This window comes from Anoplopoma fimbria, chromosome 23, assembly GCF_027596085.1.
Source record: "Anoplopoma fimbria isolate UVic2021 breed Golden Eagle Sablefish chromosome 23, Afim_UVic_2022, whole genome shotgun sequence".
NCBI lineage: Eukaryota > Metazoa > Chordata > Actinopteri > Perciformes > Anoplopomatidae > Anoplopoma > Anoplopoma fimbria.
In genome coordinates, this window is record NC_072471.1 from 17,862,963 (window position 1) to 17,876,687 (window position 13,725).

Sequence of the window (13,725 nt, forward strand, 5' to 3'; positions counted from 1 at the left end):
ACGCTTAAATATTCTGTTTCATTACGAATACTAACAGTACAGAAGATAATTACGCTCTAACTTTCGTTTCACTGGGACTTGAAAAACAAAATTGGGCCACCAGGAGGCAACAGAACTGACTGTGATCAAATCATCAACATACTATCACCTTAGATAGGTGACATGTTTCACATCCAGCAGGCACATTGGCATTCATTTGGAGTCAATATTCACCTTTTTCTTTTCCCAGAATTTAAGAACCAAGTTGAAACAATAATGATCCATTTCAGGTTACTTTTCACTTATTTCCAACTCCAAAAGACAGAGTACTTGGCAACAGTGGCAATTAAAAACTCCCTATTAACAGGCAGAAACCTCGAGCAGGTCCAGGCTCTGGGTGGGCGGCCATCTGCCTCGACCGGTTGGGTCGAAAAGAGAGAGAGACCGAGAGAAAGAACATACAGTACTTCATGCGGTTTGCTCCAGCCAGGTTAGCAATTGTTAGCATAACCAGTTGATAACAGCGCATTATGCAGGTATTTTGCGCATACAATCACCATAGCAACATGTCTACAGATAGAAGTTGGACAATGCTGTGTGCACGTCTGATTTAATGAGACACAAATTGGGGAGACTCGCTAAAAAACAGTATGTAACTAGATATTTTTTTTTATTGTTGCTGCACAAAGCAGCCATCTTGGATTTGAGGCTGGGGTTGGTAAGGTTTGTCTGATTGCAAATATAACTACAGGGAGCGTTCTGCTTGAAATGTCTGACCGGGAATACGAAACTTCCGACATCTCCGTTCAAATGGAACTGTAAGCTTTATCACAGACTACTTTTTCTGTATGTTACGTTTTCAAGTCTAACTTTCAAACTCTAACTTTCATAATGAAAAGGAACCTTGATGAATGCCTCAATTGGCAAACAGGATGGTCACGACCTCCTTTATAGAAGAAAAGGACACACAAACACAAGCAAACGAAAAGGAAGGATGAGCAATGTACAGTACATTACACTTTTTGCTCAGATCCACGTGATGTCTGGCAGCACGTTTGATTATCGGCTTTACTTTTCTACAATCTCGTTTGGCGGAGGCAGGTTAGGGTGATGTGCTTGTTGGGATGTCACTGTTTTGTTGTTTGTCCTTTCAAAGCCAACAAAGACATTTTGTTGGGTGTTTTAAGTGAATTGTAAAAACATGTCTGACCTTCTTGGGCACAATGCAGGTTCATTTACAAATGCAGTACTTGGGGAAGCAGGGTGGGAGCATTAAGTTTTACTGCGGAGCACTTTAAGTGATCCCTCTGGTTCTAAGTGGACAGCAGGGAGGCCCGCTTGTTGCATTGAGCTGGAAGCTTCCCAGCTTCTCGCCACCTGCTTTTAGGAGGACTAATAAACTTGAAATCGAAGCATTTCAGAGCATTTTCGGCAGCGGGATGATGGTGACAGGGAGGAGGAGGAGAGTCTGAAGGCTGTCAGCGGCACTGTATCCCTGCCAAGGCTGATAAAAAGCAGAGTATGAAAGCTGAACAGTGTGTGTGCTGTGTTTCTGTGGTGTGTGTGGATATTTGTGCAGCACACAGAGCGTCTTTTCCCTTCAGGGTACATGGGGCAATGGGAACTGACTGGGCCACTGGTGTATAGGCAGACAGAGGGGAGGGAAAGGGGAAGGATGGGGAGGAGGAGGAGGGAGCAAGGCAGATGGAGCTCTTCTGATGTATCAATAACTTAGATTTCAATCAAGAGCTTTTAGAAAATGTGGGTAATTTGAAAGGCTGACTTAAAATAATAACATATTATGAAGAAAGTGTATGTTTTCGCAACTGAACATATGTACTCGAAACCTTTTAAAATCAACTTATATGCTGTGAAATGTTGATTCTTTGGAGCTTTTTAAAAAATCTAAACAAGTTAAAGTTTTTAACTAAAAATGTCCATTCTTTGCTTGTAAGTGTTGATTGAAGCTGAAGCACTTCAGGAGTTGAAGTGTCACTTGAAGTGCTGAACGGGTTGGAAGTGGCAGCTTAGGTGTAATGACTGAAAGCAGTTAGTATGTCAGTTGAAGATTAATTGCTGCAATGAGCTGAGGATTCAGTTGAGTTGAAAGTGATGAAACAGTTGAACTGTTCGGTGTAATCACAGAGCAAAGCTGGAGGCTAGTTTATAAAATGAAAGCCGTTGGACTGTCAGTTGAAGAGTAATGCTGTGTTCACACTATGAGCAACACAAGCAACAAAACGGCCAAGGGTTGCCAGCAACATTGCCGGCAGTGAAGTGTTGCTCAAGCGTCTGTTTGAATTATCATTGTGAACTGCCTAGAGACGTTTTTTGGGATGGAACAGAACAGGGTGAAACAAACACATATGATTGTTTGACGCTTTACTGCGTCGTTGGAGCGCTGAGGAAAGTTGGGACAAGCTCAACTGAAGCACAGACGTGTCGACATCAGTTTGTAGCTTCATTTCACTGACTTCCACTGAAAATGACTAGGCTACAAGTCATTTTCAGTGGAAGTCAGTTGCAAAATCACTTGTAGTGTAAAAGAAGTTGAAGTGTCAGCTAAAGAGTAAGAGATAAAAGCAGTTAAACTGTGAGTTAAAGAGTAAGAGATAAAAGGAGTTAAACTGTCAGTTAAAGAGTAAGAGATAAAAGCAGTTAAACTGACAGCTTAAGAGTAAGAGATAAAAGCAGTTAAACTGTCAGTTAAAGAGTAAGAGATAAAAGCAGTTAAACTGACAGCTTAAGAGTAAGAGATAATATCACTACAACTGTCAGTTAAAGAGTAAGAGATAAAAGCAGTTAAACTGTCAGTTGAAGAGTAAGAGATAAAAGCAGTTAAACTGTCAGTTGAAGAGTAAGAGATAAAAGCAGTTAAACTGTCAGTTGCAGAGGAGATGAAATCAGTTGACAATTACAAAAAACTATATAAATGTATAGTTAAATAACTCAAAATCAATTGCAAAATGTACACTAGTCAAACATACATTTGTGACAGATAGCAAGAACACAGTGTCTTAAAGTGCAGTTCTTTTAATGACCACTATATCAAGACTGAGTATGAAGGTAACTTCCACAGTCTGTGAGTCCACATATTGAGGCCTCATATTTATTAATACTTCAGCCTATTAGAACATCATCATCACCATCAGTGTGTTTGTACTTTGCAGTAGCCCACAGTCAATACCTGTCAGCGCAGAGGAAATTAAAAGGCTCTGCTTTCCCATGACCTTACCTGATACCAGACCTGAGGAATCCGGCCAGCCGGTGCAGGTGAGAGGGTGAGGCAGCTGTTTCCATGGTAACTCCTCAGTTCCCACCAACCAATGAGCCAGGTGTTGGCGGGGGACTGTGGGTGACCTTATGTTCCTGCGTTGACTGGGTGGGCGTACATTGGTAACACACCGAGCTCTGTGAGCTGGTTTTCATTTTCCTTGTCCAGGTCCCAGTGGCTTCAGTGTGTGTGGGATGAACAGTTAGTCAAAGGCAGCAGACAGGCCACAGACAGGATTACTCACAGATTAAACAGTTCAGCCCGTATCTGCTTTTTGTCTGTGTTATATGATGTGTGTGTGTACATACCTGGAGGCATCAGGGTAGACCAGAGCACAGAGATAAGGCCTGTGTGGACGGATGTAAAATACTTGTGTGTCTGTGTGTGTGGGGGTTGTTTGAGGACAAAGGGATTAAGAAAGATGAGCTTTTTTGTTTTCTCCAAGGGTGGTCAAATAAGCATAAACCTACACAGAAAATGAGTTTAGCTTTGAAATTGGCTCAAAAAACACCCAGAAGGAGGAGGAATGGAAGCCAAGCGTTTAGAGAAGGTTTTAGCTGCAGAGCTCAGGCTCGGGCCCACATCCTTTGGTCTGACCCTTTTCCTGTCCCAAGCTTGGGGTCTGAATATTGTTTACACCAGAGACGATCATCAGGATACGATAGCGCGTGTTTATTATTTGAATATGCCACACTGCCTCCACCAAGGTAAACAATACAACCTTAATACTTCAATATAACTGTAGTTTATAGAGTTAGGTAACCAAACATTTAGCTGCAGATAACTTGTACTGACCATAGAAATACAATCGGTGTAGATCATGAACTGTTTGCCATGGTCATTTGACTAGCTAAGGAGAACAACATTAGTTAGTTAGTTGTTATGGCGACATCGTACATCAGTGGGGCCGCCGCTAAGCCAGCAGCAGAGGTAGTCACAGACCAGATCGACGACTGTTGAGGCCCATTTATACTTTCTTAATAACTCAGCTATAAAAGGGACGAGGGGAATGGATTGACTACACGCACACACACACACACACACACACACACTAGACGCTGTCGTGTTTATATTGAAGTAAAACATGCTACAACATTTGCGATTGCAATGGCACAAACAAAATGGCCGCTACTCCGTCCATCCTGCTACGTCAAGTAGAGTGGGAATGTCCATTATGCTCCCGTTCTATTTCCATGATACTAACCTTATGCATCTGTTAACGCATAGTTTGCTAACAACATTAGCATAGCCATCTAACATTAACATTAGCCAAAATGATCACAGCTACCAGTGCTAACAGCGCTACCAGTGTAAACTACGGTAAAAGGGCTTATAGAGCTAACAGTGTTTACCTGAGGGTGGGAAAAAGAGGGGGGTGGGGTCAGTCGGGATGGCGTCATCAGCTCTAACCGCCATGTGAGAGCAGTGCAGAGCGGCAATGGAGATGGGTCCAAGCTAAATTGGATGTTTCCAGAGCTGCTTCACAATAAAAGCTTTTCAGTCACTCTCTTAAGGGCATTTACTGTGATGTTCATGAACATGTCAGCCCAGAAATACTTCAGAAGTTGTGGCTTCGCTAGAGAAATGCAAATCAAAATAAGTTGGCGTTTATTTTTTACAACACAGTTATTTTCAATCACGTTATTTTCATGGCAAGCTTCATGCACAGTTAAATTGCTCATGCTGCCATTGGTGCATCGACAACATTAAATAAATGTTTTACTGGTGTATTGATGGCAGCGGTGTCAAATGACTGCACACTATTACTTCAAATCAGAGAAAATGCATGTTGTCCAGTGTTTAACAGCACAGCCAGAGAAGGAATTAACATGATTTTTACACCATTTTTTCAAATGGTTTTGACTAATAGCTTTATCAAAAGTTTAAAGGGGTGCAGAAAATTGCAGCGTGGTTTAAGTCTGTTCAGGGACCTTTGCTTTACCTTCTCTTAAGTCTCTCTCTGTCCTCTCGTTTCCTGTCAAAATCTCTAATAAAGGCATAAAAATGCACCAAAATATACGCTTAATCCATGATTACATGACATTGTGAAAGAATTCTGGCCAGGAAATATATATACGTGTGAGTTTGGATGGAACACGATGATTTGATGGAGCAGAGGGCTTGTGGACTTTGCATGTGTTTCCAGGGTTGAAGGTTATCGGAGCATCACAGAACAAAAAGTTTGTTTTTTAGTGATTTGCATGTGAAAGGACGTCTATTAAAAAGTTTTTGTGATTATAATCGTTATTTCATTGTTATTTCGATGTCTCTATATTCAGTATGCACCAGAATCTAAGAGACATCATTTGTGGGAAAGCTTTTAAAAGTAGTTGGCTGTGAAATCATTCACCTGTTGTACAGTGTTAATGCACAAATGTTTACAGTTGAGTTGCCAACCAATAATGGCTGCTCATTTACTTCCAGCTTTGGTCTATAGCGTAGCATCTTTTCTCGCTGCACTGGATCTAACTTGAGCGTCCCTTAAGGTGAAAGACGGACGACTGCAAGTATTGAATCTGTCGGTGTTCACACTGACTTCAACCTGATTTATTTCGACATCCGTCGTCATTAGCAGCAGCCTCACTGGTGCTATAGTGGATAAATATCGCCACAACGCTGCAAACCTTTAGTGCCACGCTGTGCACCCACACACACACACACACACACACACACACACACACAATCACTCACTCAGGACCGATTCCTCATTACCTTGTGCTCCACCTCCAGCCTGTGTCCACAGCAATCAGTAATCACCGCAGTTCTGCTGAATCAGCCCCCAGGGAGGGAAAAGTGTGTGCAAGAGTTTGTGCTTTTCACTGTGAGCGACTTTTTAAAAAAAGCAGATATTCCATGATTGCACTAAGAGCATCATCAGAGAAAAGCAGTAATTGCCTGTTTACATCATCTACAGTAGGACGCAGAGTTGAAGCGCATTATTAAAAACCAGCTTTATCGATAACGCTCTGTGTGTGTGTGTGTGTGCATTATTAATCATGCATCTACAGGCGTGTGTGTGTTTGTGTGTGTGTGTGTATAAAGGCATCCCTCGCCTCTCTCTATCCTCCCCTTGTGTGTGAAGGTCATGGCTGTCTGTTGGGGCTCGTTACACTAACAAGCGCTCAGCTCGCTCCCCGGGGCTCCGTCAGTGGATGTGGTCAGGGCCAATAGAGGGATTACAATTCACATGCAGGGATACTGGGTATGTCTGTGGTCAGCGCCAGCCTCAGCACACTCCATCCTTCAATTTTTAACCAGGGTTTAAAAAAAAAAAATCAACAGCCCTCTGAGGAATGCGTAGCGTCTTCCTTACTTTGATGTTCCTCCGGCGTGAGGTGGGAGTAAGAGCAGACAAACCCCTATTAATTTTTGAAGGGGAATTTGGCCACTGCTGCAGCAAAAAAAAGAAGAAAAAATGAAATTAGGATATAGAAGATGAAGATACTGACAGTCGCAAACAGCATCCTCATTATGCAGATACTGTGTGTGTACTGGCTGAGAGGCAGAGACAGATTTACATGTTTGTAGTCAACAGATTTGTAAATTTACAGTTCAGTGCAATGAGCAGGTGTGTAGATGAGCAAATGTGGATTCTGACATTATCAGCTCTACACAGCGGATATGCAAACTTCAATGATGTGCTGCTCCCACTGCACACTGAAAATAGGCAAATATATGTCCGATTGTACAAATGTGTATGATTGGCCAATGACCCAGTACTGTGGATGGATTACGAGACAACAGGTCCCTGGGTACAGACATGTAAAAAAAAAAAAAAAATAACACCCCCCTCTCACGGAGGAGCAAGCTACTCAGAGTGGAGGCTGAACAAAGACTTTTGAGTCTCTTTGTAGTCATTTTACATCTCTTTCTTGTCATTTTGTGGTTTTACTTCTTTGTGGTCATTTTTGAGTCTCTATGAGGTAGTTTTGTGTCTCTTTATAGTCATTTTACGTGCCATTTTGGTCGTTTTGGATCATCGTAATGACTGTTTTGTGTCTCTTTTTCTTGTCTCTCTTTGTAGTCGCTTTGAATCTCTTGGTTGTGCTCGCTTTGCGTCACTTTCTAGTAGTTTTGCGTTTCTTTTTTGTTACTCTGCGTCTCTTTGTGGTCATTTTGCAGGTGAACCACAGGGACTCCCTGACCTGTGCCCGGTAGACACTTTCAGTAATCCATCCATGCTACATATCCCATTAGATTGTTTTATTAGATAACTTAAATGTCACTCAAAAACATAAGCACTGACAGAAAACTGTACTGTGAGCATACTTATTTTTTACATTTCTTTATAATTATATTCTTTCAAATAAACGTATGTACATTAATTATTTGTTATTTAGAAGTACTGCTGCAACCAGGGCTGTTCCCAGGATTTTAGTTTTAGGCTCGCCAAGAGATTGCATTCAGTTAGAGAAGCTAATGGATGACATCAGGACATCGTCTAGTCCGAGCAAATGATTACAAAATGACGGGCCCGTAAAAAAGGACAAAAGGACATTTACGACGCATCATGAAGGTCTAAATGCTAAACGATGCCAGGGATACATTTCTCGTGCTGAAATGCTTTATCCTGGGGTACTAATTCTAAATACTGCAACTGGAATTAGGTTTTAAAAAGTTGTAGAATGTACACACCCACAGGTAAAACCCCAAACCCTAGAGAAAATGCAATCAGAATCCTAAATGGTAGCTATTGCACTGGCTGCAACTAACTTTCATATTCATTATTGTTAATTTGATGTCAGACAAAAGGTTACTTTTACTTGTTTTCCAGAACCCAGGGATACTCAACTTTAAGTAATATAAAAAGTAACAAATGTTCACATTTGAGAAGCTGGATCTGTTTTTTGATAAATTACCATCAGTTCACAAAATTGCTGTCAAATAATTTTTGTCCGTTTATCTGCTAAATCATCGAACGATCAGTCATGAACTGCTCAAAAGTAACTAATTGAAAGAGGTACAACAGTGTATGAACAAGTATTAACAAAGCATAATTTGTTCTTCACGTCGTCGTATGATTAATTACTTGTGAGGTGAACTGGTAAAGTCAACTGATGGAGACGACGCACTGTATAGAAATGTATCAAGTGTGAACATGCGTCGTTCTCATCATTAGCTCTCCTGATGGCAGTAACACATGTTCATCCATTAGCAAGAGGCGGATGACGGGTGGAATAAACTGCCATTAAAACCTTGGCTTTCTCGTTAGCGGTCCCATTTCTTCCCTTGTCGATCCTGTGCCGTCCTTCAGCGCTTTTTCCATCCAGAGTAATTGGAGAGAGTGTGTTGGCGGGGGCGGAGTGTGCGCTGGCTGCTCCCACTGAGCCGCTGCCAGTAGCTACCGCTCTGTATCGAGTTGTGTAAAGAGCTGAGATCCAGCCAAACAAACGCTGAACTGTGGCTTTGCCCTTGGCATTTAGTCACCGCTCTCATTATTTATCCCTGTAGCTTTCTGCTGCCTCCTTGCTGCAGTTGGCGTCCTTGAGACTGTGCCCAGGGTGTCCAGGGCTGAAACAAAGAGTAGTTTGGTGTCACTCTTGCATCAATCACAGGAATACAGCCCAAAGAAGGAACAAATCTTCTGATCATAGGCGTGTTCTCTCCACCATTGAAGAAATTTGACAAAAATCTTCATCTTCTTGGACTCTTAAGCAACAAACCCTGATCAAACAGAATCCGTGAATTCTATTCAGAAGAAGGGCAAAAAGACAAATGAAAACAAATGTCCTAAATGGTGGGACACCTTTGCTATCTTTGTCCATATATCATCATAATATGTATGTCCAAAAATCACAACACCTGAACAATTTTGTTCTTCTGAAGCAAGACTGTGTTTGAAAAAGGAAAGAAATAACCCAATCTGCCATTTCCAAATGACATTGAGATAACATCAGACATACAAAATAGCTTTTCTAGGTGGTGGAAACGTTTATGGTCTGAAAATAAATGATGAAAAGAAGAACAACTGTCCTTGTTTGCAGTTTAAGATTTTAAATAATGTTTGGGCCCAGTGTCCAAATGCTGTACGGCAGTTGGACACGGGGATTATCTGGCAGCAAGGCAGATGTGGGACAACGAACCTTGCTCTATTTATGCATCCATGTTGTGTCCTATTCATCTGGCTTTTAATCATTTTGTCTAATCATGGTGTCTTTAAAGCAATTCATAGAAGAGAATCGTGTGAAATGAGTGGGGTTTCGATGGGCCAATGATCCTGTAATTACCTCCGTCACGGAGGTAATGTTTTTTGGTTCGGTTTGTTTGTCTGTTTGTCAAGAGGATTGCAGAAGAACTGCTGGCCTGATTTCCATGAAACTTGGTCGAACGGTGTAGCATGGGCCAAGGAAGAACCCAATCAATTTTACACAAACATGGTGAGATAGGGCATGGCCTTGGCGGAGGTCTCTGAGTACCCTTCTACAGTAGTTACCACTTGTGGCCATGGTGACTGCTTTTACAGCAAAAATTAGTTAACAGGCTGTATTCAAGTAGAAGAAGACAACATAATTTAGAGTGTCAGTATTCTTGTGCATGAGAGTCATTGTTTTTAAGCAACAAAGGTCTTAACTGATTCCTCTCAACAAGTTTGTCAAGCTCCTTCCTTCCGTTTAATTGGGTGGGTTGGTGGGATTGATCCTCAGCTAATAGTGGTGTTTTCTCTCTGTTTTGCAGTCATGCGGAGGAATCCCTTCGTGGTGGACGGCTGCTGTAGGAAAGGGTCCCGCAACGCCCTGCAGGAGCTCTACAACCCCACACAGGTAGAAGGCTGATAATGCTCGCACAACTGCTCTCTCTGTATGTATCTCTATGTCCATCTCTCTTGACCCTCATCTTTTCCTATTTGTACTCGATCCAGCTGTCAGAGGTTTGTCCCAATAAGGCCCTCTGAGGCGCTGACCCAAGCTGACTTCAATTCAGCAATTTTTTTGTATGCCTGCCTGTTTGCAAGTCTCAGCCTCCCTAGTTTTTTTAGAGATGCGTGCACCAATGCCTTAATGTGAACCTGGAAGTAGCGGCAATATGAGTGTGTGGCCCCCCCCCCCCTTTGTCCACTTCGACCTTCCCATGAGAACTCCAGGGGACAGCATTAGCATAATGGCTGTGCATCTTTCGTCCAGTAGTCAGGGAGCATCACAGGCCCGAGGTGATAAAGACGTCTTCAGGCTTTCACAAATAAAAAAAAACAGACAAACAAGGAACAAACAAGGGACAAACAGGGATGGAGGTGTTGCTGAAGTCTTACAACTTACCCCTCTCAATGACAGAGAGGAAAAGACACAAGGCAACTAAAGTAAAGTATTAAGCATCAGCAGGTGGTATTCCTCTCTTGGCTCCGCGAATAGTGGGGCTATTATTGCACTGTCAGTGTTTCTTCCCTGAAGCCTCACATCATTTAGCATTCCACAATCCCATCTGAGTAGCCATCTCAGAGCATGACACCTGCTTCATGATTGCCAGCAGGAAATGAATGCATATTATGGATTGCAGCTTTAATAGCTTATCTGCTTTATTGGGCAGTTTACTGTACAATGAGGAGAGAAAGGGAGGATGACAAAATGAAATGGAGACGGGGACAAAGGTCTAGCAAGGACACCCTCTGTAGATGGTTAATATTAAAGCTGAACAAGGCAAGATTAAAGTAAAAATTCACCCACTTTAATAAGTATTCCATCCAACAGTATCGATTCTTAAAAAGTGTATTAATGGTTTGACACAATTCAGCCCATTACCTACAAAACTTGTATTTTTTTCCAAAGCGTCTGATACCTTTAGGATGATTTCCTACCTTCTGGGCAGCCATGGTTTTGAGGTTAAAAAAAAAAGGCTTTATTGGCAGCCAACTCCATTAAGAGATGGCTGCCAAAAAAGTATTGCATTCATAAGCTGTATTGTAAAAGAAAATCTAATTTGGAAGGGCAAAACCAAATGTTGTAAAAAGGATAATGGTAACTGAGCCATTGATAACACAAAAGCCCCTTTGTGCTGAATTTTGTTGTGATTGCAGATTTCTTTCAAGTTTTTATTTTTTGCTTACATCTAAAAAATTATCCCAGAGGCAATCAGTGCAGTCTGTGGGTGGTTTTAGCTCATTGATTCTCAGTACAGGGAGGTGGAGGCACAGTATTGCATTACCATCAGCTGCACAACAAGAAATATGTTTTTTCCCTGAACAAAAACAAACAATCAAAGATTTGCGTTCTCACTCCCAACTAACTCGTGGCACAACCCTGTAAACTATAGCGCTCTACGTACCTCTCTGGCTCATATCATTTTCCGCTCGTTACATGCATGGTCTGACATTTTTTTAAATAGACTTACATGTTCAGAGGAAACAACTTGGTTAAGTTCAGGAAAAAATTGTGGTTTGGGCTGAAATAATAGTTTTTGATACATAGTTATGTAGACTATGTTACGTACTCGACCTAAGTAACCTATGTTACATATTATAAATCATATCTTAATTTATCACTTATCTTAACCTTTCCATGACATGTCAGCCTAACAATCAAATCGATGCAGACAAAAAACTATAGGGGACTATACAATATATCATAAAAAACCATCAACATTGCACCTTTCTAAAAATCTAAATAAAATATATTGCTGGGATTGAGTGCGACGCAACACAGAAAGAAAATCTTGCGACATATACCTCAGCCATCAGGAGGAATGCGTGCTATACCTGGCAGTGCCTCAACATCCTACTTGCCACGTATATAGCTTCACGTTTTTATGAAGCTACTTTAAGTTTTAGCCAAAGTCAGAAATATCATATCATTTTAATATAGTTTTAAAAGAAAACTATGCTTTTAACAATTCAGGTTTTAGTTTTCGCTCTTCTACTGATATCTTTGAATGCAGTAACATCACTATAAAAAAATCCAAAATGGTCCAAAAAAGCGTGATTAGTCAGATAATCAGACAGTTTGCAAGCAAACCAACAGTTTTACCAGATTGCGTAGCTCCAATTTAATTTTGAGGCTAATTGACACCAAGCACACCTGTTATGTCTGTAATAATCTCTCATAGGATCCGAAAAGTTTGTTAAGTCAAAATTGAACCAGGAAGTTTTAAAGCTGCTTTAAATGGAAAGTTTGGGTTGTAATTTGACCTACTACTTTGGTGTGTACAATGCTACTGCAACCAACAGAACCAAAAAGCTCAAACTACAAGCTTACAAGCTTTCGAGCTTTGGCAATAAAAAACTTTTTTTTTTTCTTTGACTAAGTCCTCCTTTTAAAAGGGTGCTCTTTGGCATAGGCCTCAGAGACTCCTTGAATGCATCATGAGTTCTCAAAGCCTGCTTGCATGATAATGTAATTCTGACAAAAAGCAAAGTGACTCTGTTTGCTGTGATGGATTACCAATCTCAAGCAAGTGATCTGAAACCAGTGGATGCCTTGAAGGTAGGAAATAAATTCGACAGCTTAATGCTCTAAAAAGGGTTGGCCAGGATGAACAGTATAGACCCTTTTCACAAGCACCTTGATTATATCACTGTGTTAGCTAGAAGCTAATCAAAAGACAGACTCATCTCAGAGTAGTGGGCTAAAGTTTCACCTCAAAAATGTCATCCCGCTGTGTTGGTAGATGCCAGAATCACAGAATTGTAATTCAATATTGTGATTCTAGACTATAGCATGCTACAATATCAGCGAAGCGTTTCAGAGATGGAGAGAAAATGTTGCTTGCTAATTCCACTATGCTCTCATGCAACACTGGTTACAGAAAATGATCTGAACAAAGTAGTCACTTATCCGGCATTAGCAACGTGCTTTTCTACGCTGTGACAAGAGGGGGGGTATATGTGTTACAGAGGCTGAAGAACAATGCTTTCTTCAGTCGTGGTGCAGCAGCTGAATAGAAGAATGAGACAGGAGGACACTGCTGGAGGTGATCCTATCACAGTGATGGATCGGATAGTCTCTGCTCCTCTTCCGTGCTCTCATCACTGTCCTCCTCACCATCTATCACTTACTGTCCGCCTGCCTCTTTGGTCTGCAACTAACCCTGATCCGTCTCCTTCCTCACACCTCCGACTGTCCTTTTATTCCCTGTGCTCTGTCTCCTCTGTCCTGTTCTGTCTCAAGCTCACTTTTCTTTCCCTTTTCTCACACCCTCTCTGTCTGTTTCTTGTTTCTCTATTGGCCATTTATCACTGTGGCTTGCACCTTATAAAGGTATACGGGTGGAGGGAAGGCTTAAAGTGGTTTCCTGGACTCTCAGGATTAGACGTGGACTCGCCGAAGGTACATTTTCCGTGAAGTATTTTTCAACACGTTCTCACCCATGTGAAGGTCCCATTGATATATTTCTGTGTGCACAGGGGGGTGTTACTGCAGCTAGAGTAAACTTTAGCAGGGTGCTTGGGGTCAGTGGTCAAGAAAGAGCTGTCGCTGTGTGTGTGTGTGTGAGTGAGTGAGTGAGTGAGAGAGAGGACGAGTGTGTGTTCTGGCTTTGTGAGCCAA

The 13,725-nt window shown here is 41.6% G+C and overlaps 1 protein-coding gene across 2 annotated transcripts in view; it reads left to right on the plus strand.

The window, feature by feature from the left end:
• Nucleotides 1–13,725, plus strand: part of chst11 (carbohydrate (chondroitin 4) sulfotransferase 11) — a 75,042-nt gene that overhangs the window by 43,663 nt on the left and 17,654 nt on the right. For both annotated transcript variants that reach the window (XM_054624937.1, XM_054624938.1), the window contains exon 2: nt 9,929–10,014. In XM_054624937.1, the coding sequence (XP_054480912.1) occupies nt 9,929–10,014 (86 nt within the window). The remainder of the gene's footprint in view (nt 1–9,928; nt 10,015–13,725) is intronic.